General features: G+C 33.6%; 3 protein-coding genes across 4 annotated transcripts; 1 reads left to right on the top strand and 2 right to left on the bottom strand.

Moving 5' to 3' along the window:
* Positions 1-373: 373 nt before the first annotated feature.
* LOC102630853 (uncharacterized) lies at positions 374-11664 on the bottom strand. Of its 2 annotated transcripts, none has more exons than XM_006478919.4 (13): positions 11161-11664; positions 10788-10959; positions 10459-10676; positions 9163-9223; positions 8620-8692; positions 7422-7499; positions 6068-6225; positions 4932-5100; positions 3724-4186; positions 3170-3547; positions 1927-2130; positions 1393-1526; positions 374-870 (listed from the first exon to the last, which is right to left on the bottom strand). In XM_006478919.4, exons 1-13 carry the CDS (start codon positions 11527-11529, stop codon positions 696-698), a joined length of 2652 nt encoding a protein of 883 aa, XP_006478982.2. In that variant the 5' UTR covers positions 11530-11664; the 3' UTR covers positions 374-695. The 2 variants fall into 2 exon arrangements, with proteins under 2 accessions (XP_006478982.2, XP_006478983.2); XM_006478920.4 differs by having other exon boundaries at positions 10788-10964; positions 11161-11309.
* Positions 11665-14896: 3232 nt separating this feature from the next.
* LOC102630549 (GDSL esterase/lipase At5g18430) lies at positions 14897-17111 on the top strand. Its single transcript, XM_006478918.2, has 5 exons — positions 14897-15225; positions 15658-15788; positions 15924-16166; positions 16307-16559; positions 16664-17111. Exons 1-5 carry the CDS (start codon positions 14958-14960, stop codon positions 16897-16899), a joined length of 1131 nt encoding a protein of 376 aa, XP_006478981.2. The 5' UTR covers positions 14897-14957; the 3' UTR covers positions 16900-17111.
* A 2040-nt stretch (positions 17112-19151) lies between these two features.
* On the bottom strand, positions 19152-22171 carry LOC102630247 (GDSL esterase/lipase At5g33370-like). Its single transcript, XM_006478917.4, has 5 exons — positions 21850-22171; positions 21592-21719; positions 21010-21252; positions 20264-20516; positions 19152-19636 (listed from the first exon to the last, which is right to left on the bottom strand). Exons 1-5 carry the CDS (start codon positions 22097-22099, stop codon positions 19404-19406), a joined length of 1107 nt encoding a protein of 368 aa, XP_006478980.2. The 5' UTR covers positions 22100-22171; the 3' UTR covers positions 19152-19403.
* Between the last annotated feature and the right edge of the window lie 5019 nt (positions 22172-27190).

Below are 27190 nucleotides of genomic sequence, written 5' to 3'. Positions count from 1 at the left end.
TTTCACAATATTAGACATGACATTTTCGTTTAATTACTTTTAGTGCCATTTTTGTTGGTGAAGTCGTATTTGATTATGATGGTAAGGCCCGGGTTCGTTATGATTGTTCATTAGGTGGGGGTTTAATTTTATTAAACTGTGGGTCCCATGACGACTTCTGGTTTTCATTTTCACTTTTTCATTTTTTCTTTAAGTTAAAAAAAAATTCATTATTTTCGCTTCCTCAATTGCTTGAGGGTGAATCAAACATGAATTGGAATTTCCTTTCCTACTAGGAACTTTGATTACCGATTTACTATAAGTCGTATGATTGAAGCATCAAACAGAGAAAATATTGTTTCTTTTTCCTCTCGCTTCATTGCAACTCAAGCTGTAGTAGAAAATAATAAATATAAAATAGAAGCTCATTGACTTTTGTTCGAATTGTGGGCACGTTGGCGAAGGAAAGACAAGCATCACCAGGGAAAGTGCACAACTTCACAAGGCAAAAACTCAACGTAGCTTTCACATAGGATAATTCCACTACGAATATGTTGATAAAATTACACTTGCTAAAACTACAACCTCTAACTCGGGCTACCACTTTGAATTTTGCAGCATCCAAAAACCCTAGCAGTCGAGCCACTTTGACGAATGCTGCATTCGACTTTAGAATAGAACTATACAAAGAAGAAATTTGGAGTTTACATTTGCAGCTATGACGATGCATCATCAACAGAAGTTTCACCTGTCTGTCTAGAAGTTATCACCCTGTCCAGGGTTTGGTCAGGCACTGCAATTCCAGTGGTCTCCATATCTGCAACAATTGCAACAGCTGCATCCAGCTCTCCAAGATCAAGACATAATGAGATTATTTCGTCATAAAGGGGACTGCAATTGGAAAAAAAAAAAATGCGATTAGACTTGAAAACAGAAACATCTATAAACATCTATAACGTGACACATTTACAATCTGAAAGAGAAACTGAATTTGCATGCTACATTTACAGCCTATTGAAAAACAAAAAAGAGTTATAACAGACATCTTTGTAGTCAACATAAAATTCAACAGCTAAAAATTAACAGCACATGAGATATTTAAATTATTTCAAAATCAGAAAGAGGGAAATGGAAAACTTTGAATCCTGCGGTAATTCAATGTATTAAGCCAACCATGAGGGAGCTTGTATAATTTTCCCCTAAATTTAAGATATGTCCTCGAATGAATTTATGTGATTCTGAAACCTGACTACACCCACAGCAAAGACCTCTTTTCCCCTTCTTCTAGTAGAACACCATAAGCATGAAGAATTGATAACCACATTTGATCTAATCTGACAAATACTCCTTTTGACACCAAGAAAACTTGAAAACCAAGCAGCATGTCCTCATTTGATGACAGAAAAATCTTACCTCCCAAACACATAGCCAAGACTGTGTGTTTTCTGTAAGATCTTCAAGAAAGCTGAAGGCAAGGGAGCCCTTATGGCTGCACGTATTATAACAGCACAATCCCCAATAGTCGGCGTTCCACCCAATTCAATTACCTGTAGCATATTCCAGTTCAGTCTATATGAGCACATTAAAGCAGTCAACACTTTGGGGATATGGTGATTATTCAACTCCAAAGGCAGAAAATGTAGAAAATGTAAATCAATGTTATAATGAACACTTAATTAGGTTATGGATAGTCATCATAATAGATAGCAATGTGGAGAATGTAAAACAATGTTATTAATGAACACTTAAATAGGTTATTGATAGATTTCCATGATAAAATACTAGATCAATCTGGCAGTTGAATTGTAGAATCTTGGCATTTAAAGATTAACTTAGGAAATGATTCCAGATAACCATCAAACTGAAGAGCAAACAAAAAAGAAGATTTTAAAAATAAGAGATAACACATTGCTGGAAAAGAAGGAAGCGCAAGATAAAGGAACGTGCCTTCAGCATTATTTGGATAGCTAACTCAACTTCCCATTCCTGTGACCACTTTTGGGGAGGTCTATTCGTTATCTCTCTCTCCCATGTCCAACCCCAAGCATCGGCTATTGTATACATGTCTGATACATCAAACACTTTCCTTTTCCTCATCTCCTTAAATGCTTCAAATGGGTCCTCAGGAAACCAGTCTTCATCATCGTCATCCTGCATACATGTCAAAGAGATGCACATAAGATATCATGCCCTCAACACTTTTAACTTCTGATAACTAAATCCCAGTGTGAACGGAAGGAGACAAGATTTTAGGAAATTCTTTACACCACTGCTCTTCAAAAAGCTGTTTTTTTCCCCTTTTCCTTTTTATTTTCCCAGATTATACCTTGGAACATCAGATCAATTGTCTGATATTTTCTTAAATTGCCTTACAAAAACAATTTTGAACAGTTTAATCCTTAAGTTATTGAAAACATCATTTCTCAATGCTTGTAAAGTATGTTCATTTCGTAACTATTTACGTTTCCAGTGCATTTTGTTATCACTTTATTTCACACACCATATTTATCAGTGTAGATGCACATACATATATTCCTTTACATTTACATGCATGCGACCGATGCCTGCACACATGCTCACACACATATTAAAAAAAAAAAAGTCATTCTCTTCATTTCCTTTACTTACAATGAGAGAGTATTAAGAAACACTTGAAGAATTTTTTAATAGTATTTAGAAATTCTCACACTTGCACATGCATATGAGGCTGCCATTCCTACAATAAACATCTACACCATTTAAAATTCCAATGGTTTTTGGATAATGTTATTACCAGCAAGTGCTGTTATTCTCTTTGTAATTTATTTCTTTTATTTTTTATTATTTTAACAAGTATTGCAACTTTTTTTCTTAATCATTTTTTCAAGAAATCCATTATATCTGAGGTATTTTGGGGATCACTGCATATTTTGCAACATTGTACACCAAGAAGTAAGTTGTAATTGAACCTGTCAGTATACTATGACAGATACCAAAAGACATGCAGTTTCTTCAGGACTTATGGCAGTATACTCCAACAACACCAGAATATATATATTTCAATACGTGCACTATGGAAGCAGCAATAAAGACGGTTAATCTATCACATAAGGTCAGCCAAAAAACTGTTTAGCAAGTAGCAACTTGATAAGTTGATTCCCCATAAAGCATTAACTTGAAAATAACTATAGATAAAAGTTACTTTCAATACCTCAACCATTCGGGAACTTCTTTTCATAGATCTTTTTGATGTGGTAGTTGTTTGATCTGAATCTTTCAACAATTGGACTCCAATCATTTGAAGAGGCTTCTTAGCTTCAACTAACTTCTCCTTAACCCTGTCAACATCTTGACTCTCAGGCTCGGCTTGTTCTACTTCCTCCTCCTCATCAGCCTCTTCATCCTTTGCAACATACTCCACATCTGTTACATCATCATCCAACACATCTGAAAGTTCTGATTCGTCCATCTCCACTGCCTTATCATGTCTACCATTCAATCCTTCTCCAAGAAATCGTCGTTTCCAAAACTCGGTATTTCCTTCTTCCAGCTTGATCCGTGAAATTAATTCATCCACCTCTTCATCAACCTGCCAAATGAATCACTTTTGTATTTGATATTAATTTAAGTGAAACCTCCAGTTGCAAGACAACAGTGTCTTTATAGATATGTGTAATCTAAGAAAAGGTTGGGATGCACATATTAAAGAATATTAGTCAGAGGGGGAAAAAATAAAAAAATAAAAAAATTATCTGAGTCGTTAACCTCTTCTTCCTCCTCCTCCACTGGTGGAACCCAAAGGGGCCGGCCACGAGAGCGGTTTATTCTTCTTGCCTTTTGCACACGTTGGTAAAGAACATTTCTTGTTCCATCAGTTGGCAGACCTTGTGCATCTAGTTCTTCCTTTAACTCAGATACTACCATCTTGCTAGCAGCCTTAGGTTTCAGAACATGCTGTTCTGGACCCTTTATTAATTTCTTGAGTCTCTCCTCCACTCTGACATAATCAGATTCAGATACATCTCCTAGAACTGCAGGTCCTTCATTCTGCAACGTTCTCAAAAGCTTTCGATGATACTTTTTCCCATCCTCTAGACATCTTTGCTTGAACGAGGTTTCCATGGGGTTTGAATATATAAAACCAACAGCATCAGGATCAAGAGGGGTTTTACCTCTTCTGGGCACCCACCGCTTGCGCTCACCAGTAAGGCCACCCTCAGAAATGTACCTGATTTATGTACAAAGACAATTAATTAAAACCACATCATGCATTAAGTCATTGATGATACTCAAGTAAGAAAGAATGAAAATAATCAATGCAAGGCATATTCATAAGGTTCAACCAAAGGACCTTTGCTCAATTTGAGTAATTTCTAAGGCACAAATTAAGTTACAGATGGTGGAACAGTTTCCTGACAGAAACACAAAAATATATGAATTACCAGAGGTTACACCGATGCGCTTGTCATTCTAATGACAACCAATCGAAATCACATGATATCTATACACTATCTTCTCTTTCTCATTTAATCTCATGAGAAGCAAACCCAGCAGCCACTAATTACTTGGGCCCCAAACAACCAACCCTGAAGAATCGCTAAATGTTCCAACAACCGAGCTCTACAAATGAAAACAGATGGACAAACGACTAAACAAAACAGAGGAAGAAAGTAGTTGTCCAATATATGCATGAGGATACATTAGATTCTGGGAATTGGAAACACTGAAAGGGAATACAACAAAACAGAAGAAGAATTAACTTTTCAAGGTTTAGCCATACTAAAGTGAATGCCCTGTAGCATTTTATTTGTTGATCCTAATAATTATTTGCTTCAATTCCCATTTTGAAAAGGCTGCAGGATGTAATGTATTGATACCCGATAGCTAAGAAAGTTTTGAAAAATATGGTGACAGACATAACAAATGCCCAGTATTTTTCCAATGCAAATTATTAGTTTATGAAAGAAGCACACCTAGCAATGTAATCAATCTCATATCCGAGTTCAGCTTCTTCTTGTAAAGGTTCAATCCACGAGCTAACCAATGTCCGATATTTTCTGCTCAAGATCATAGCTCTTGGTGGAACTGGTTGGTTATCTTTGGCCATGGCTTCTAAAGCTTCTAGTAACTCAATAATCCTTCCTAAATCAAACATGAGACCCAGCTGTAAACATATAGAGATTCAAGAAACAAGATTTAAATACAGGAAAATAATCCAAAGGAAAACAATAACAAGAGTTTAGCCTATCAATTAGGCTAAGTAATTAGGCAAATTTGAGCAAATATTATCATAAGTTTTAAAGGTAAGCAAGGGTAAATGATATCAATATAAACTATAGATGAAAGAACTTTATGTTTACTGAGCCTCACGCCATATGCAGTTCATACAACCGAGTATGTCATACAAAGTTTAGGAAAGTGTTTCTGTCTATAGACTTATAGATGAATTTGTCTAAGGAAGTCCCTATGAGAAGGGGAACTCTCAGGTACCTAGAAAAGAATAAACAACCAGCATAGCAGAGGCAACTGCTACTCAGGCAACCCGTTTCCTTAGCAGAGGAAATCGTGCCCAGTATAATAGTCCCAAACGCAGTCAGGGCTACTTCACAAGACCATATTATGATTTTGTCGTGAGGTCAAACTAATCACCTGCAGGCCCTAACCGTTTGTATTTTAACAGATGGTGATGGTAATTTGTCATACAGGGTGATTTACTATGACCTATTAATGTCATAAATTAAGAATCAATCTTCCTTGGCCACAAAATTTGAAACTAAATTGATGAAAAGATTAGGAGCTATGATTAGGAGTTTTATTAGCAGGAAAAGGAAAAAAAACAAAAAAATTGCTTGCAGGCTTTAAAGTTCCCTTTCCCAGAATGGTAGAATAGCTCAAATCTTTAAGGTAAGAGTCATATATGACAGCTAAGCTCCTTACACATCTAGCATTGTCAACATTAATCTTACGAATTTCTAATTCATGCAATTTCAATATCTTTCAGGCGAGGCAAACCAGAATTTCCTGTTTTCAAAATCTCCGACGGCACAGTTTGCAGTAAGAAAGAAAATACTTAAAGATACAAGATTCTTTCACCGAGAAATGGGCATACCTTCTCGACATAAAGCCCGCAGATACAAAGATAGTGGATCTCCAAAGTTTCCTTCATTATGTAAAACTTTTGTTCCCCCTTCATAGTTTTGAAGTGCACGGAAGTGTCGAATAGCTTCCGTTACTACGCAATACTTGGTAAAACATTCCACTAACAGCCTGAACATGGACACAACAGAAAAGAATAATAGTTCAGAGTTATGACAGTTACCAGGTGGAATAAGGAGATGCATAAAAAGGCTACATAGTGATATCAAAATGCACAGCTAATAAATAAATGAAACATTGTTATGACTGAAAAGGCCAGACAAGCATCAGCAAGCACTTTAACATACATCACTATATAATTTTTTATATAAATATTAAGAGTTTTTACATGAAAGAACTTCTCAAAAGAAGTGAATTTTCCTCAAATGCTAGTCAAAACTGTCAAGATGACATTTTGGTACATGAGCTCACATATGTCATAGTTCCAAGCTAACATTCCAGCTACGTGCATTGCTCATCTTTTATTCTAAGAAAAAATATATAAATTGCAACAGTTAAAACAACTGATTTTTCTTTTCTTTCTTTCCGTTTTCAGGTACATGAACCATAATTTGATTTAAAATGAAGTGATAATATAGTAAAAACTTTAGTAACACTGTCTGCCCAGAGATTGAAGCTTCAGCATTTCTCTATGGACTTCCAACTCTGGAGAGTTCCTCTTGTCAACTTCCCATCTTAAAGTGGCAGTCTCTACCATACATTACCATTCTCTTATCACTTCTTATACATGCCAGAATCCTCTTCCTTTTTTCTTCGAAATTTGGAACAATAAAAATTACCAATTTTGCAAGCATATTTGTTGTTTCCAAATTAGGAATTTTTCCCACAGGCATTTTGTGTGGTTTCCTATAACCAAAAAAAAGGGACCCAGTGAAAGATTACATGCCAAGTCTCACCTTGCTACAATCTACAAGAGGTTGTAAAAGGTAAAGGACAACAATATACATGCCACCAAAGAGCAAAACAATCCTTCTATACACCTTAACATTATTCAAATCCTGTCAATCAAAATTTTCCTGCATTACAGCAACAAACATGTTGGCTTGCTAATTAAAAACCTAAAGATCAGAGGTCTAACATGAATTAAATCCTTATTTTGTTTGCATCTTTAGGTAAAATACAAGTTCATAAATAATAGAGCCAATTTTCTTGAACAGAAAAAGAGAAAATAAAAAGATTTCTAAGACATAAAGTTAATAGCAAATGATACATTGATAAGTTTTACACAAACCAATGCAACATATATAAATTAATTGACAAATTTGCTTTTTAGATGGTTAAGAATGGCAGAAAAAGGTTTTTCTTACGCATAAGTTTTCACATTAGGTTGCAGACGCTTGTGGTCTTCGACCATCATGCCAAGCAACTCAGCAACATCCTGCACTCTACATTACAAATCAAAACCATAGAAACAATGTTAGTGAAACTCTTGAGAATATTACGATTTCCAAAGAACAAAAAAATGTCCAAATCCGGTTAGCTCATGTGAAAGAGTGATCATTCAACCATAGAATCAAGATCACTGGTAGAAACTCTATACATATTAGCACGTAATTGGCAACAGAACATAACTAGAACAGGAGATTAATCTAATATGCTAGACAGTGAAAATTTCTTAGACGGCGTCTTTCAACAACAAATAAGTTCGAAAAACCAAAGAAATATATATAACCTCTTTCCTTTTGAGTCCTGGATTCATTTAGATCCCTACCATAAGCCATTAGCAGATGCGATATGTGAGAAAAACTTTTGAACAGAATTAGATTCATACTCAAGTAGCACAATTCTTCTAATCAACTGTTTCGCGAATAAGTATTTAAATTTATTCCAGGAAAGAGATGCACCCAAAGTCTTTCAGGGGAGTTTGACTGAAAATAAAGGATTCCATTACTCTTTTGTGAAAAGAAATATACAAAATATTGAACCTTATTGCAGTCCAAGCTATCTCCTGTAGAATGCAACTTCAACAAAAATGTAAATGCTTCAGAGAATACATTTTATCCTTAAAGAAAAACTCAAGCAAAATGAACTCTGTACTAAGAATTATGCAGAACAGGCTACAATCAAGGCCATCCTAATCATGGATTCTAAATTGTTGCAAACTAGATAGTCCATTAAACCGAACACTCATAAGCCTGAATCATAAAAGTCACTGACTAATACCTTGTGTCAATCTGCTAGCCAATGACATGTTCTCAGGTAAGACTAGAAGAAGATTAGCTAGTCCATTATCTTATGTTATAGTGGCAGTACCAGGTGCCATGTACGGGTATTAGCAGCAAGGAGAAAAATAAATAATAGGAAATGAATAAAGTGAAATGCATGATAACAATCCCAAGACAATTAAACTTTCGTATCCATATTCATATCATGGTTTTAACTGGAAGAAACAAGGCAACCAAAGAGGTCCAATGAAGAATACCTAGAAACAACCATATTTACTTATAAAAAAGGTAGACTGTCAAAAAGAAACTTTGCCAATGCCATATGTGCTATAAAATTCACCTGTCGTAAGATTCAGCTCGTGTGTATGCTTGGATCACACAATTATAAGTCTCTGTATCAGGTTTCATATAATCTGGTACAAAAGGACAATAAAAAGTGAAAAGGAAAACTTGGCCTGACAAATCAAAAAGTTTAAGAATTTCATACAACTTAAACAAACATTTAATCAAACTCTTGGAAAGGTAGAAGTGTCCACCACAAACTTTACTTATTATCTACATATTTCCATTAAATCCAATTACTTCCAACTTCAGTATACAAGATATTAGTTTGATAATAACCAGATCTAAGAGAAGCCAGAATAAAAATACGTGAGGAAATGATTTGAGAAAATTGAGAAGTTGAGAAACACATGACCCAAGTTAACCAATCGTATGATGCAAAATGAGAAAAAGATTGAGTAACATCACATTTGTTCCCAGGGCATTGACACTGATTCTTCTGGAGGCAATCAATGTTACTTAAATTTGCCTAAAATTCATAAAACAGACACAAGAAATAGAAAAAGTAAAATTTTATAAGAGCAAGCACAATTAAGTGGACCTTCTCCATATTCCATGTTCTCAAATGTTGCAAAAGCTACTTCAGGTATTCCGCAAGTAGCCTAAATATAAGAAATAGACAATGTCAGTGTGATGTTAAAAATGTAACAAGAAATAGCCATGTTGAATTCAAACAAATTTGAAATCTCTAGTTAGTAAAGAAATCACTAAGACATAATTAATGCTAGATGTCATCCTGATGATAGACCTCAGCTACAGAGTCTTGGTGTGATTTTCACAAACATGCACTGTATCAGCTGGAGACTCTTGGTGCAATTTTCACAACCATGCACTGTATAACCAAGCCATTCTAATCAACAAACATGGAAATGTCTTACACGTGAATTTTTCAACTGGTGAGCATATTTATTATTTCTGAGAGAGAAGTGAATAAAGGAACTGAATGAAAGCGGTTTAAAACAAAAAAGAGCAAGTGACAGCAATCACATTAACATTAATCATAATCATTGAAAATCAAGGTTTATGAAGAATTAAAGTATATGAGCAGCAAAATTGTCTCCTCACCATAAGTCACAGATTGAAATTTCACAGTATTAAAACAATAAAGATATGGACTTTGAATAATGGTTCATTCATTCAGTTAGAAACAATGCTTTAATAAATCTTTTTCATATGTAAAATAATCGACCATGAAACCAAAATTATCCGTCAAGACCTTTACAAGCTGAAAAACAAATGGACAGCAACATCTGCAGTAAATATATCTCCACATGAGCTGATTTTTGACATAGCCCAAACCAATGCACAAATAAATTTGGATGGTACTCATCTCTAAACTTATGAATTGTTGTAATTAAGGTATGGACAAGAGAAATATCAAACAGACTAGAACAGATAGATATTAGACATTAAAGAACTACTTTTCACAGAGTTAAAACCGCTTAGAGAGATTATGGATTATAGAACCTATCAGGTTATTTGCAGAGACTGATTTGAGACACCAGAAAGTCCTAGCAAATTTCTCCCTTTTAGATATCTCCTGTTTGATTTTTCTCTGTTCTTAGAGATACACGACTGTTCTATCATTTACAGACAGTCAATCACATGCATCTACTGTTCTAAGAAAATTCTATTATTACATTACCAAATTGTTGTCTCTTAAAGAGCTCAGTCAATCACGTGCGTCTACTCGATTCCGGTAGTCAACATAATCAAAACAATTGAAGAATGTATGATTGCCAGTGATTACCAAGTTTATTTGGCAGTAAAGAACTGTTCAAATATGACTAATAAATCCTTAATTTGAATAGAAAACAAACCACATTCAGAAACTTACTTGACAACTGAGGAGATGATTAAAATGAAATGTGGTTGCCATTCTCCCAGCTGCCTCCATTTCATATGCAATTTCAAGGGCATTGGAATGATCCCCAGCTTTACAGTCTTCCGCAATCATCAGATCATAGATTTCGTCAGTAGCTCTCAGGCCACCTTTGGCACCCCTCAAGAAAACCTTGTTGGCATCTTCCAGATACTTGTTTCTGACAAGCTCCTCTAATCACAAATGAATTGGCCAACTTAGGCAAAAACAATCCCAGAAACAAAGGTATGTATAAAATTTCATTCACTACAATCAATGAAGTTAGCAAAAGACTGTATCTGTACCAACAAGAATCAGCCATGCTTGGCGAATATCATAATTTATTTTCTCCATTGCTGCAAGTATTTCTAAGCCTTTGGTTGCAAGCCCTTTTGACCCAAACAAACGAGCCAGTGCAATAAGCGTTTCATGAAGAGGACGGACTCCTGCGCTCAACTCTCTCTTCAATGAATGCATCTGCACTTTTATTACAAGAATCCTTCGATGTCAAGGCATCCAAATTGGTGTAAAAAATAGGTAAATAAATTCAACTCATCTTCTCACATTTCCTTGTACTTAAACATACTACATCTATAAAACTATACTGTTGAATTCAATTCATTTCTAAAGAAATATACAATTACAAATATAAAGAGAGAGAACTTAAGTAATTCTTACAGCGCCTTCATGGTCGCCATTAAGAGTATAAGCGACAACGAGTCCATGAAACGACCTTGGGCCAGGGCTGAGGCCGGCGGCAATCATGTCATAAATGACATCATTCACGCGAGGGGCGTCGCGATTCCGCGCGTGCTGCATCAACTCCTCCATGAATATCAGCCTCAGCCCTTGCTCCGCCGCCGACACGACAGAACCGTTAGTAGATAGTAAAGAATCGCCGTGTTTTTGTTGCCGCCGTTGCTGCTTCTTTCTCCGAGTCTTTTTCTCTGGAGACGACATAGCGGAGCGGATTGGAACGACGCCGGTTTGGGATTTGGAGAGGACTGGGGATATGAAAGGGAAAGGAGTGCGGAGGAAGAGAGACATTTTATTTTATTTTATTTTTTTCAATTTTGCTCTTCTTTTGGAGTGTGGATGAGAGAGGTTTATAGAGGGGTTTGAACTTGAATGGAATTTTGTTGACAGAAGATAAGATGTGCAGGTCATGTGTGCGGCACGTTGCAACGGTAACTGGCTCTTTTTTTTTTTTTCTTTTAAAAGGAACCGGGTATTAATAACTTATTTAGGGATGTAAAATGCCCACCCGTCCAACCCGATCATTTTTTTAAAAGGTCGAGCTGGGCTCAAGCTTCACTTAAAAGTCCGATTTTGATCAAAAGGTCTAATAAATATTTTAAAAATAAAAAATATTTTTTATTTTAATTAAGATGTACTTTTTAATATTTATTTAACACACTAATAAGTCATAACATATATTTAAGGTTTTAAATTATTTCGGCCTAACTTTTAAAACATAATCTAATAAAAATAAAATTTTACATACTATAAATTTGTATAATATAATGAAATTTGTTTTTTTCAAAAAATGTAACACATAAATTCCTGCTTTTAAGCTCGACCTAAAAGAATCCCAACCGAGCTAGAGATTTTGCCAATTTTGGGTGCGTTTGGTATTGAAGTTAGACAGCTATAACTTAAAAGATACAACACTAAAGTGTTCGGTAAACATTAGCTGTTGTACCTTAGAAAGTATGTTGATATGATTTTTCACTTGTATAATGAAAAATTATTATATCTTTAATAATTTCATCAAAATTATTATTTAAAATTTATATTTATTGTATATTACTAACTTTTATTTCATAGTTACAACTTTTTTTCCACAGCAGCTATAGCTTTTAAGTTACAACACCTCAACCTCAAACACACTCTCTATTGGCTAACTACAAAGTATTCACATTGATAAAATGTATCATTTTATGAATGAGTAATATTAGATCTTTCAATATTTAGGCCATATTTGATATTATGATTGGGTAGTTATAACTTCAAAGTCAAATATTAAAATATTTTATAAGTATTTACTATCGTAGCTTCAAAGTTGAATTGATTACTTGATTTATTGTACACTTGTATAATAAAAAACCTATAATATCTTTACTATTTTTATTATTTAAAAATCTTATTATCACATATTATCAACTTTTATTTCGTAGTGACTGTAGATGTGGCTTAAAAGTTAAAATACCTCAATACCGAATAGGGCTTTAATTCTAATTTGAGCATTAATTGATGCAACATCAATCTTAATTTAAATAAGTCAATTTACAAAATTTAAAATTTTTTATCTAGTAACTGAATGACAAAAAGAATTAAGATTCAAATATTAGGATTTCTAGTAGTATTGTTCATAAATAGCTACATTATACAACTTATAGGTTTCTCAAAAATTTTCTCAATTTACAATATTTTAAGAATTAAAATTCCTACATTATTTATTAATAAAAGAATTGATAGAGATACTTCTAAAATTTTATAAAACTATGGGGCTCTAATCAACTGTTTAATTCACTTATAATGTTGATAATCTTAATATCTCTGCTTCCATTATTTTCTTATCCTATAATATATTATTCCTACAAAGAATAATTGATTGTTTTAAAGGGTGAGGTTATTTGTCATTTTAAAAATTACTTTGGATATTCTAATTCTAGTAAAAAAATTATTACAAAAAAACTCATCATGTAAATTCCTATTAAAGATAAATTATTATAAGTTAATATTACATAATTACTTTTAACTACCCATATAATACACTAATTATTCAATGTATAATTCTCATGTCTTAAAGGCTAAAACTTTTATTTCCAACATCTTAGTCCATACTTAAATGAACAATGAGGAAATCAATATTTTGAAACGTACCTTTTGTTTTTGACAAATAAAATAAATATAAGTACTGTAAAAATATTATTTTTTTAAGCTTTTGGCCTTCTTCTTCTTTTTCACTATTTTATTGGGTAGTATCATTAGGATATTTATTATTATTCTGTTCTTATAACAAGCTGTCTTGGGTGCAAAATCTAATACCGAACACAAATAAATAAAATTAATAACTAAAATTGTGTTAAACAATTTGTGTACAACACGACTTGATTATATTATTTTAAGCATGTGTTAAATCTCTTAGAATTGGGTGTATTGAATAGTTTTATTGTGTTTTAAGTAGACAAAGTTAATTAACTTAAATAGTTTAAGTGAAGATTTTTTTTTTTTTGAAATTATAAAGAGTGCACAACATATGAAATTATTTTTCTAAATTTATATATGAGTGTACAGAATAATAAAATGTTAACAATAATTTTTAGCACCCCACCCTTTTTAAAAATAGTTTAGAGATGAAAATGATTGCAACGCAATAAATAAAATGAAGATATATCTAAGAAAATGTATACATAAAAAATAAAAGGACGAGGTGTTCATAACTCTCAAATCTCAATCAATTACCAGTTTGCTAATTTGTATTAGGCCGGAAAAGAAGGAAAAAGAAAAAAAGAAAATAAATCGTCGGGCTTTGATGTATGACATTTGGTTTATATACTTTTTGGAACTTATAATCGGCATCATCACTAGTAGCCATAATTTGATCTTTATTTGTTAAGACTTGTACGTTTTTATTTTCATCATATACGCCCAACTGCATACAATAGCACATTCAACCAAGTACTGAAGATTTTTCTTCTGAAATACACATTCATCCGTTTTATTAAAACGAAATGGTCCACAAATGTGACCTACCCCAATATAACTTTTTCCCTGGCACATTAACTATAAATATTAGGGTCACATATAAAGTCTGAAATAATGCAACTTCCAACCATCCAACTTCTACTAAAAATAACACGAGAAATTTCCTGTTTGTCTTACACATAACAATATTGCTTCTTAATTTTGAAAGAAGGGGAAAAAAAATTTAATAATATAAATGCCTTTTTATTTGGTACCATGTGACATGCATTAATCGTTTGCAACTGGTTAAGCATCATGGAGCAGTACTGTTCTTAGGTCTCCAATGGCACAAAAGTTAAATGACATGTCATCTCTATATTAAGTCAACTATATTTTTAGTGCGGCCATCGATAATTTCAACTGTAAATGTAAATTTATGCCGGACAATGTGCTAAAATGATCTCGGACATGAAAGTTTACACTTCTATACATCATTAACTCGCATTCAAATTACTTGGCGTGCGTAAAAGCGGCATATCGGTATTTTAAGGCATTGATTAGGATAAAGAGGGTAGCTGCTACAACGGCTGCTACAGTTATGTTACTTGCTGCATTATACAACTACCTTTGCTAGCAAGCTCGCTTTTGGTTTAATTTATGGTACCTTTTGTTTCACTCAATGTATGCAAAATCACCAGCTATATAAAGTCACCATTCCCATATCCTTTCATCCCACATCCAAGAAGAGTATATATCCATATATCTAATTAGAGTTTCGAAACAATATGTCAATGGCTATTGCGACTTCATCGGCATCAGTAGCAATGCGTTCTTGGATGATGATTATTGGCATTGCATTTGCTTTAGGATCAATTGTTCGTCTTGCTGAGGCTCGAGCTTTCTTCGTGTTTGGCGATTCACTCGTCGACAGCGGCAACAACAACTACCTCGCCACGACTGCCCGTGCAGACGCGCCGCCTTATGGGATTGATTTTCCTACTCACCGTCCCACAGGCCGTTTCTCCAATGGCTTCAACATCCCTGACATTATCAGTATGCTTCTAATATCATGTTTTTTTTTTTTGTGTAATGTGTATACATATATCTCAATGTTGCTTCATGGGCCTTGTTTGCATTCACACAAACACGCACACATAAATATAACATATGCTACACGCTAAATAAATAGTGGGGGGCGGAAATCATTTTCACGGGAAAAAAAAAAAAGGTAGTGGCTGATTTGAAATTTTGCCAATGTCTTCTACATTTTTATTTTATTTTTATTTTTTTTATGTTACAACCTACTCACATTTTTTATAGTTTCTCCATTGTAGTCCTCTCCAATGTGGTCGGCTCTCTCAGTTTTTCTCATTTTATATTATAGCGTACTTAAGTTTACGTATGGCTTTTTTTATCATGGCCTCAGCCGAACCAAAATCCTGATTCCTCCATTAGTTACAGATTAATTTCATGCAATGGTGTCAGGTCAGAGAATTGGCCAATCGGAAGCCCCATTGCCATACTTGAGTCCAGAACTCAATGGACAGAGACTGCTCATTGGTGCCAACTTCGCTTCAGCGGGAATTGGAATTCTCAATGACACCGGCATCCAATTTGTAAGCAATAAATTTCTCAAATTTAAATAATCTTAATGTAAAATAGTTTCTTATTTAAAGAACAAAAGTTCCATGGTAACCAATATTTATATATATAGATAACTTGAAATTAATTAATGATACATTAATTTGCAGGTAAACATAATTAGAATGTTCAGACAATTGGATTACTTCGCGGAGTACCAGCGTCGAGTGAGTGCTGTCATTGGAGCCCAGCAAGCTCGCCAACTTGTAAACCGAGCACTAGTACTCATCACTGTCGGTGGCAATGATTTTGTGAATAACTATTACTTGGTTCCGTACTCTGCAAGATCTCGCCAATTCACTTTGCCCAATTATGTCAAGTATATCATCTCTGAGTACCGAAAATTATTAATGGTAATTCCAATTTTCGAATTTTGAATCTTGCTCTTATCATTTCAAACGTGTAGCTTGCTTGAAAACCAATCGACTAAGTCCAAGAGGGCATTTTTGAATTTTGCAAGCTTTTATATGCAGTATTGTTTTTGTCACTGCAGAGGTTATACGAATTGGGAGCACGTAGGGTTCTTGTGACGGGTACCGGACCACTGGGTTGTGTTCCAGCAGAGCTGGCCCTGAGGGGTTCCAACGGTGGATGCTCAGCTGAACTGCAAAGAGCCACATCCTTGTACAACCCGCAACTCGAACAAATGCTACAAGAAATAAACAGAAAAATTGGTCAAACCGTCTTCATTGCCGCAAATACTCAACAGACGCACATGGATTTCATAAGCAACCCACAAGCATACGGTACGCCCACAACCAAAAGACTATGACTTAATAAGGACACAACACGATAGTACAAAACATACATTAAAATTGGTGACATTGATGTATGTTTGTTAATTTGGCAGGATTTACAACAGCAAAGGTAGCATGCTGTGGGCAAGGACCGAACAACGGGCTTGGTCTCTGCACAGCACTGTCGAATTTATGCCCTAACCGGCAACTGTATGCATTCTGGGATCCATTCCATCCATCGGAAAAGGCCAACAGATTAATCGTTGAACAAATTTTTAGCGGCTCTACAAACTATATGACCCCGATGAATCTCAGCACCGTTATGGCCTTGGATTCGTTGACCAGCTGACGATCAGCAGCTTCTTTGTTGACAATACATTGAACCACTTCATCTGGAGAGCTTTACTTTATTTATTTATGCATAATGTCATGGATTTAAAAGTATATTTGTGATAAGTTCTTTTGTTTATTTATGCAGTGTGTCATGGATTGTAAAAGTTTATATGTGATTCTTCATGAATAATACAGTTTGAGGAAGTAAAACTTCTATTATTTTGCTAATCTCATTACTATCTATGAAGAAGAAGTGTTGAAAATATTGATATTGAAAAGCAGTTAATCATGGTCTGTCAATCAAATTTGCCCATTTAGTCAGCTTTTTATAAGAGCTCTCTTCCAGTGAAAACCACAGCACCCTAACTCACGCTCATCATATCCTTGGTTCCACATAGCTGCCAGGTATCAAAACTAACTTTCTGTATCTGAGAGCCATCAATGCCTTTTGATACAGCATTTAAACCTGAACCAAAATCATTTTAAAAATAACAAAAAAGAAAATGCTGATAAAATTCTCATGAAAATATTACAAGTGTAGGATGAGGAGCCCTCTTTTTTTATATAAAAATATACATAAAATTTTAGTATTTCAATTCCAACAAGATCCATGATCCATGGATGAGACTATACTGATTTTTATTTTTATTAATAGTACAACTGAATAATCAGTGGGTCCCAAAACGTATTATTAATTATTTTTAATCTCTCTCCTCTATTTTCTCTCTTATATTTAATGTCCCTTAATTCTCTCTCTTTTCTCAACGTTATCTCTCCCTTAAAGCCTATTATGAAGCATCACTGCATTAGCATACATGAAAAAGATAAATTAAAGAAGAGAAAAGAGAGAAGAATTCATTAGAATCTTAATTCATCAAAGTAAACACTATTGACAACTTATAGCTACTTTAATGACAAATTATTTCCCACAATTAATTTTTACTAGTCACAGGCTCAGAGCTTCAATATCCTTGCAGAAGATAATAGTGAGAGCTGCTTTTGTCTAATTTATTTAAGGATCACAGCTTCATCTTTGCCCTAGATAATAGATGCCTTTAGAAGCTAGAGGGAAATAATAAAACCACTCTATTAAGAAATAATCAAAATTAGTTTATCTTGTAATCATGTATTGTAATTTGTATGGGTGAAAATACTTAGAAAATTCATCTTGGTTTAAGAATTAATTCAATCCAGTTAAGAACATAGCTTAACCTTTTAAATTAAGAATAATCAGCTTAATTAATTCGTTTACGAATTCAAATCTTATTAACTTTAGGAGAAAAAAATAGGAGGATACAAAATAAAAAACAATTAATATGATCCCACTATTATTTGAGTTTCAGCGTCAATAGAAATAGAAATCAGCAATTAATCTCACCCATTAACGTTGATGTTTGTTTAAAGGCTTAGATTCTGTGTATATTTTTGTGTCAAAAAAAAAAAGGGGGGGGGGGGGGGGGGTGGCTTCTGATCCTATCCCAACAGTATATGGATTAGGTCTGGTTTAATGTTTTGGCAATTGAATGAGTAAACCAGGTCTAGTTTAACAGTATTTTTGTGAACATTTTGTCTGAGTATTCATATTATTCTAATATATTTTAAAGCTATCATAGCTTTACATCTGTCAAAGCTCCCATTATATTTTTTTCACTTACTCTACAAAGCTATTACAATATTATCGTAATTTGTATGTTTTAATTACATGTATCTGTCTGCCAAAAACTTGGCCTACGTTGCATCGGGCGTTTGTCGTACGGCAAATTTTATGTGATTGATATCAAGTTTTTTGTTACACTTCTTAAATGTTTGCCCATGCAATAAATGTCTTGCTACATATATATTGAATTTTGTTAGTGGAAAATGCAGAAATAGCGTCCAGATATTGCGCTGCCGACATGTACAAAAACCCAAAAGAAAACTAGCGACTGTTAGGTGGGTCTACTTGTTAGGATCGATTTGAATCCGGTGCAGAGAACTTGTAATTCATTCTTGATAATTATTGTTTCTTGAGAGCTAATAATTCATCCTTGATGATTAGACTTTTTTTTCTTCTTTTTAAGTGATTCAGTACATAGGGGCAACTGATTTTTCTTTAAACTTTTGTGGGCTTGTTGCATCAGTTTTCTTCATTGTTCTTCAATTAGCTAGGTTTTCTTCCCCTTTTTACCGGCTGCAGTAATTAAAATTTAAAGGACATTTACTCCCCAAAAAAGGAGTAAAATTCCTTTTAAACTACATGACATGACATTCTTGTATCAAAACATAAAAGAAGGAAACAGAAATAAGATTTCATTGAATATTACGCATACAATTGGCCAATATCATAAGTTACTACAGCAACGAAAAATCACAAAAGGCAACAAACAGTAGTACGGGTTTGAAGATACATATTATTCTCAAAACAGACACACGGAGCATTAATGGCCCTAATTGCCTTGAAATAGGCCGATATATATTAGCTCTGTGTGTGTGTGTATATATATATATATATATGTATATGTAACAAAGGTGATTGATTGATTATGTTCTTGAATCCAAGGCCATGATGGTGCTGAGATTCATGGGATACATGTACTCAGTCGAACCAGTCATGAATTCTTGAACAATAAATCCATTTGCTCTTTCAGATGGATGAAATGGATCCCAAAATGCATACACAGCTCTATTTGGGCATAAGTTGGATGCCGGAGTGCACAAGCCTAGGCCATTGTATGGTCCTTGCCCGCAACATGCTACCTTTGATGTTGTAAATCCTGCACACAAAACAATATTAATTAAATTTTCTGAGATTAATTCTATATAAAAACTGCTGAGTATTAATCGATTGTGGTCCATGATCATAAATTGGTGGTTATCTACACTTTTTTTTTATTGAAATAATTTGCGTAGTTGTGTGAATAAATGTTCACTTTTTCGAGTCTCAGCTCACTTAATTGGTCAAAGTTGATTATTACCTACTCTTTTTAATTGAAATAAATGCAGGGTCACCTTTTTTCTTGGGGCTTGTTAGCTTAATCATATAATTGGTTTACAAATGGTCACATCCTTAATTGTCTTCTCAGCCCACAGCCCCGAAAGGTTTACTATCTCTATATCGTGTATCTTTATCTAATACAATCATAATGATCTCGAGACTCCTTTTGTTTTTTTGAACTTACCAATTTTAACTCATTTGAATTTCCAACTCCACTTGTGATATGAAGTTATTATTTAAACGGATAAGGATTCGGTGTTTTTACTTCAGATTTTAAAACCTCTCAAAATTCTAACAAAGAGAGTTAGCACGAGAGTGAAAATGATTGATTTATTAGAACAACAAGAGTCTCCAATAATTTTTTCTTTAAACAAACCATACATAAAGAAGGGATTGGTCAACATACCGAACGCTCGAGGGTTACTGATGAAGTTATATTGCATCTTTCCCGTATTAACAGCAACAAAGATTTCTGAACCGTATTGACTATTCAGATCTTTAACCAATTGAACAAGTTGAGGATTATACAAATCGGCAGCTCGTTGAAGATCAGCAGCGCACTGTCCATTTCTGCCCCGCATAGCTCGCTCTGCCGGAACACACCCCAACGGCCCGGTTCCGGTCACCAAAACCCTTCTTGCTCCAAGGTCGTATAGCCTCTGCAATATGCATAAATTGTTTAAACCAAACAGCTTTAGTTAGTAATTCTTAAATTCCAAATTCATTTGTGTAGTCATTCTCTCTGTCCGAATTTTACAAAACTTTTTATTTGAATTATAGCCAGGATACTACATAAAATTATTTTAAAGCAGTGTACGTAGAATCTTGATCGTAGTTCGTATTTAATTAAATTTCATAAATTTCAGACGTCTAGACCTGATCACCATTTTTCATTTGTCTTGTACTAGAGTTTTGCTGCAAGATAAATATAGCAACAGTGTAGTGATACGGTCCCTACAATAATTCAACTTATTTCAATGGATTTGCCAAATTAAATTTCTTGTTGTATCTGTCAAATTTGTTGTATGTAATTGCCTGAAAAATGTACACGTGAGGGCATAAAAAAGCTGAAAAAAATCTTATACATATGAAGTGACAATTAATCGAATCCATCCCATAAAAAGAAAAAGTTTAGTAAATTAGATATTATACCGTTAAAAGTTTTCTGTACTCGGAGATGACATATTTGACGTAATTCGGTAGAGAAAACTGACGAGATCTTGCAGAGTAGGGAACCAAGAAATAGTTATTGACAAAGTCATTGCCACCGACAGTGATGAGGATGAGTGCTCCATTAACAAGTTGCTTAGTCCGCTGCGGTCCGATTAAAGCTGTAACCCGGTTCTGATATTCTTGGAAGTATTCGAATTGCCTGAACATTCTAATTATGTTTACCTGCACCATTAATTTTTATCAATTACTGCTTATCGGTCTACTTGCAACTTCTCTTTTTTTCCAAAAATAAATTGCTTTTTACAGAGAAGTGAAGAGTCTTTCTCTTCAATGCGGCTATTCGCACGTTGTAAAATATGGATTTAATATTTTTATAATAGGTATAGTGTCCAATTTAAATAGTATAATACGATTCTCCGCGTCTGAGGATTCCTTTGATAACAGACTAGAAATTTGAAAGTAATTACACGTGCAAAACTAAAATAAAAGTATTTAAGCAAGTGAAAATATTTTTGCTGGACCATATGGTGGCTTAAAAAAATATGTATGTACTGGACTTACAAATTGAATTCCGGTGTCATTGAGTATTCCAATTCCAGCAGAAGCAAAATTGGCTCCAACAAGTAGTCTAGACCCAGTGAGCTCTGGACTCAAATACGGCAATGTGGGCTCCGAACCAATGTGCTGACCTGCACATATACGGACACATATATTAATGTGTTATAGCTAGTCAAGTTACTATACAATAAAAAAAAAATCACATATATATATAACAAACAACACAAAGATTAAGAATACGATCAATTAAAAGAACCCAACTGATGAAATCAGGAATGTTTAGGCCATTGGAGAATCTTCCTGTGGGTCGGCGAGTCGGATAATCAATGCCGTACGGTGGAGAATCAGCCCGAGCAGTGGTGGCCAAGTAGTTATTGTTGCCATTGTCAACAAGTGAATCACCAAACACAAAGAAAGCACGAGCGGCCTCCGCAGCTTGAGGAGCCAAAGCTCCCAATGCCATCACAAGACCTAAAATTGTCCGTACACCAAAAACAAATGAGTTTGCCATTGTATTATATTTAACGCGAATCCTAGAAAATCTAAGCTTGCTGTGCAGTTTGGGCCTGTAAATGCAAGAGCAGATAGTGGTCCTTATATACAATTTCATTCGGAGAGTACTCGTAGGTGAAAATTTAAGCCACCAGGGCCTACAAAAGCAAAAGCCGTGCAGCTAATCTAGATGCAAGGCCATATCTGATGTCACCATGGCTCCACTGCCATGCAAATACCTACCACCTTTTTGCTTCCACGTTCTAATTAATCTTTTGAAGATATTTGTAAAATAGGACGACTATAATCTACCCGGAAAATCTTCTTGTCCGAACGCTACAAAATCACTGAAATTGATAATTATACTAAATGAAAATACACATTTTATACTATCATAAGGTACTGATTAGCTCAAGAGTTGAGAGTTGTCTTAAGATTATATTTTATGGGGTAATATTCTCCTCAACCCCATAGTTACGTAGACAGTTATTTTTATTGGTCTTTGTTACATGAAAAAGTAATATGGGCCCAATGATACATAAGTCTGGTTCTAATTAACACCATATAGAAAGAAGTCCAAGAACTTGTCTTCTACTAAAAAATTAACTTGAGATTTGAGAATTTTCTCAAGCTTATATTATTGGTCTAGTTCAATTCTCTTGGTTTAAATGAAAAAATATATTTGCATTGACATAAGAAGTGTGGGATTCGAAACTCACTCAAAATGGTGAGGAGATTTAGTTACAATCACACTACTATATTTTCCTTATTTTTTAATATTTAACAAATTTTTAATGAATTTTTTAAGTTTAGACAATGAAATCATCACTATATCCAAACTTTAGAAAACTAAAAAAAGAAAAAAACAAAGAATGACAGAACTAAGAATCACTCAGCTCAACCATCTTGAGACTAATAAAAACGAACATTGAACCTATTGTTGTGTAATTCGATTCAAATAAGGGATGATTTTGGAAGATAAAATCAGCAGGATCATTAAATGTCACCCAACTTTAATTTCATTTTCCGGGGACCGTCCTCAAAAGATGGGTATCAAAGATTGCTTTGTGTTTTACAAAACATTATGTTGGGATTCAGGTACCTCCGAATTAATTTATATTCTGGGCTTTTAAAGAAGTTCTCCAAACATGAACCCAAACTAGTACACTTTGGTCAAATACTCAAATGTCAGGTTCTAAAAAGTTTGCCATTATGATCAGGGTCACTCCAATATGAAGCCTTAAATTATTGTTTTTAATTTTTTTTTTCTTTTAGCCAACAAATGAAATTATATATACCCAGAAGATTTTTATAACTAGGCTCCCTTTTTATATTAACAAGATTTATTCAATTATCAGAAAAAGCTAGCTATAAATTAAGTGAAGGTTCATGTGATCGTTTTGACAATCAACCAAAAGTACTTCTGGAACTTTTCGGTATATTAAATGTCCGTAATATATAGTTAGTTTCAGAACCGACAGTATGTGGCCATCTAGTTCACCTATCATAGAAGCCTAATCTGGGCAGAAAAGTAAAATTTTCCTGGAAAACTTTTTGGACCACTGAAGTGAAGTGCAGCAAAATTTGAGCTGTAGTGATGCTGAATGCAACCTAACTTCGCTTTAAAAATGGGAGAAAAAAATAGTTCAACTAATACCAACTTTCGCCGGGATTTCAAATAGATTCAACTATTATTTTCAACCTGCTTTTTAGGCCCTTTAATTGCTAGAAATTAAGATCAAGAACATAAAATATCATGTCTAAATCAAGCAGCTGAATTGACCTTGCGACCGCAATAATTTCCGTCATGGCTAGTTAAATGAGGGAAAAACACCGAATGAAGTGTTGGGAAAATATGCTCTTTAAAAGCATATGTGTTTATTTAATTGTAATAGATATTTTTTCTGATTAATAAAATTAATGAGGTATTTTATTCAAATATCTTAATTGCATTAATATTTTGATCAAAGTCCATTTAATCATATTATATGTATTTATGTGATCACCATGTGGATTCATAGAAGACATAAATATAAGTTATCTTATGATTAAATAAACTTAGTTCGCAGTTGATAAATAAAGTTGGGCACTTTATTTAGGTATAGACTGTAATGAATTCATTGAATGATTTGTCTTAATCATGTATGAATTTGTTGATGTAGTACGACTACATTGAACTGGATCAAATATGAGATTTAATTAACTTTGTAATAACTGTCAGACTTATTAAATCTCATAGGCATTGATTTTACTGTAATCTTAATCTTGAGTTAATTATGATTTCATTATTGTAATTGTTATTCCATTTGAGTTACCAATGGGCACGACACATACTTGTGGTCAAGATTACTCGGTATCTTGGTGGGAGCAATTATGAGTATTGGAGTTATGGATTAACAATATAAAATTTGTACAACACATCTCTTGATGGGTTTTTCGGCACTTGATCATAGAATTCTCTGGCCAGAGTGTGTCAACATATTTAGTATGTTGAAAATGATCATTAGAGAAAACCAGTAAGTATTATTGAATAAGATGTAATTAAATTGATTGGACAGTTGAAATATCGATTTAATTAATGATGTGGTACAAAGGATTATGCAGTAAAGAAATCAATGTGGCTTGAGACGAATTATTATTCGAGCATACAATTATGGAGGTCAATTCTAATCTTTTAGTGAAGTAGATTTGGAATTAAATAATTAGACTGTTTTAATTACAGGCCTAATTGTTATAGCCACTATTGTATGTTCCCAAATGATCACCGGGTTAGCTCATTTAATTGACTGCACCACTACTGGATTAATAAGCAAGATAACTAGCTATTTGGGTCAAAAGCCTAAATATATCATTTAGTGAGAGGCTCCATTTAATTAGCTTGTGTGTAAATGGCCTTATGTTATTTTACAAGATGGGTCCCCTATAGAAAAAGTAAGTAACGTGAGTTTTGATTTTTTGATTGTTTGGAGCTTAGGATTTTCACTAAAGAGAGATATAAAAAGGCTTATTTTCTCTAAAGAAAAAAAAAGAGCAGTCACTTTATACAGATAAGAGAAAAAGATTTTTCTCTCTATTGTTGAAAAAAAAAATTTCTCGTGCTAGTTGCTTTGGTAGTGATAAAGGCAGTCACATGTCAAGTGCAAATCAAACCTGAGTCATAACCTGGAAGATCATTGGTGACAGTTTGTGATCTAACAAGCGTGGTGATGACGGATCGTGATCTAACAAGCGTGGTGGTGACGGATCGTGATTTGGGAGCCTAAATCACTTCAGCGGAAAAAGCTAAATCGGATTTTTAAGGTACAATTTCTAGATTACAAATTCTTATATATTATATGAAAGCGATCTTAAAAAGATTTTATAATAAATTTAAAAAACTAATCTTTCCCCAACATGAATAACCACTAATCGATGATGAGCCAGTCATAGCAAATGATTTACTGAAAGATCACCAAGAATGTGGTTCTTTAAACCATTGTAAATGCAATCAATTTGAGTCACTAATAAAATCAAAATAAATAATTATTTAATATGGCGTAATATAAATTTGTTTAGGGTTATTGCACTTGGTTTTGGAAGAAATTAGTGGTGGTCACATTGTAAGTGAGGGAAAGTGTCACCTAGTGATCTATTTTTGGGATAAAAAGAGGCCCAAAATCAGTTAACACAAAATTTTTACAAATCTTATGTCATGTATTTATTAGTGATAGTATATGGTTGAAATTTAACTACTTTTATATTTTTATTATTAATCACCAATCACACATTTTACACCAATCGCTTGTTTAAGTTTTGCTCATAAGAAACTCATACCATGAAAGATTTTTATTCCCACTACAAGCTCCTATAAAACATTGCATAACAGAATTGAAAAATGTAAGATATAAAACAACTTTGAAAATAATAATAAAACCGAGAGATATTATTAACGTCTATATATATTATGTGAACAAATAAGATTTAATCGGAAATCTGTTAAGACATGTCTAATATTATTCATATCACGGTCTAATTGAAAATTTTATTCTTAAATTAAGAGAAATTCTAATTCCACATTAACATGAGGAGACTTGAATCATGAACCTTAAAAATAACAATAAGAATCTTCATGCTCAGTGTAGGAGCCTCACCGTTGCTATCATGGATTATAGAATGCAAAATATCTTGACATTTATGAAGATATTTTCAGCTTGCAATAATTTGAAATCAAAAACAAAAATTAAATGAATAAGACCATCCTCGCTTGAAATAATGAAATGAAACTTGACTTTGCGGACAATATTGACTTCCTTTTATTAATCAAAGATTAATTGAGTTGGATGGGGTAGATGAAGAGAAATAAACTGCAACTTATGATTCAACAAATTTGGAGGCTAACTATATTTTGTACAGAAAATGTGGGGCACATATATAAATCGCTTCTTGTCGTGAAACATTAAATTATGAAACCTTTAGTTGTACTCTGGCTTCCTTTCTTGCATTATTGCTCACTGGCTTCCATACATCTACATGCTATTTATTGATTTAAAATTGAATTAGTAATGATCCATCTATCTAATGATCATTATGGGATAAAGTTCCAGATTTACTAATCATCCTCAAGTGTAAGCTCCCTCATTTTTTTCTTAAATGCGAATATGTTATTAAACTGTGCAGTTTAATAAAGTTAGTTTTCAATACATTATAAAGTTGTACAATTTAATAATATTTTTCACTGACTCTATTAAATTATACAACTTAACAGCATATCTGTGTAAAAAGAAAAAAGAAAAAGTGCACCCATACATATGTGTGCGTGTGTGTGTGTATATAAAATTCTTGTGAATGTTATTTTAATGGTGATCTTGATTCATGACTTGGTAAGAAGGAGTTAATATTAGTTTTTTCAAAAAAAAAGTGTAGAAATTGATATTAGGTACCTTCTATTAATTTTAGTTTTAAACGGTGTGGCTATTTTCTAAATACTCATTAGATTCAACTTTTTATAACTAAAATATCCAGATTATAAACTACTATTATGATCATAATATAAAATAAATGAAAAAATTAGTTCATACTTCCTCAGTCTCTAATCTATTTCTTCTAGAACTGAAGATTAAATGAAATTGTT

This window comes from Citrus sinensis, chromosome 3, assembly GCF_022201045.2.
Source record: "Citrus sinensis cultivar Valencia sweet orange chromosome 3, DVS_A1.0, whole genome shotgun sequence".
Classification (NCBI taxonomy): Eukaryota; Viridiplantae; Streptophyta; class Magnoliopsida; order Sapindales; family Rutaceae; genus Citrus; species Citrus sinensis.
The sequence above is the reverse complement of the archived record's forward strand: the minus strand, read 5'-3'. Positions and strand labels throughout refer to the sequence as shown.

Excerpts from the sequence above, each read along its gene's own strand:
- LOC102630853 (XM_006478919.4), bottom strand. The coding sequence starts at position 11,529 with ATGTCTCTCTTCCTCCGCACTCCTTTCCCTTTCATATCCCCAGTCCTC. Across the intron at positions 4,187-4,931 it reads GAGATTGATTACATTGCTAG|GTACATTTCTGAGGGTGGCC; the intron begins GTGTGCTTCTTT and ends TACATAAATCAG. Across the intron at positions 1,527-1,926 it reads CTATCCAAATAATGCTGAAG|GTAATTGAATTGGGTGGAAC; the intron begins GCACGTTCCTTT and ends AATATGCTACAG.
- LOC102630549 (XM_006478918.2), top strand. The coding sequence starts at position 14,958 with ATGTCAATGGCTATTGCGACTTCATCGGCATCAGTAGCAATGCGTTCT. Across the intron at positions 15,226-15,657 it reads CAACATCCCTGACATTATCA|GTCAGAGAATTGGCCAATCG; the intron begins GTATGCTTCTAA and ends CAATGGTGTCAG. Across the intron at positions 16,560-16,663 it reads AAGCAACCCACAAGCATACG|GATTTACAACAGCAAAGGTA; the intron begins GTACGCCCACAA and ends TTAATTTGGCAG.
- LOC102630247 (XM_006478917.4), bottom strand. The coding sequence starts at position 22,099 with ATGGCAAACTCATTTGTTTTTGGTGTACGGACAATTTTAGGTCTTGTG. Across the intron at positions 21,253-21,591 it reads ATGACACCGGAATTCAATTT|GTAAACATAATTAGAATGTT; the intron begins GTAAGTCCAGTA and ends TTAATGGTGCAG. Across the intron at positions 20,517-21,009 it reads AGTACAGAAAACTTTTAACG|AGGCTATACGACCTTGGAGC; the intron begins GTATAATATCTA and ends TGCATATTGCAG.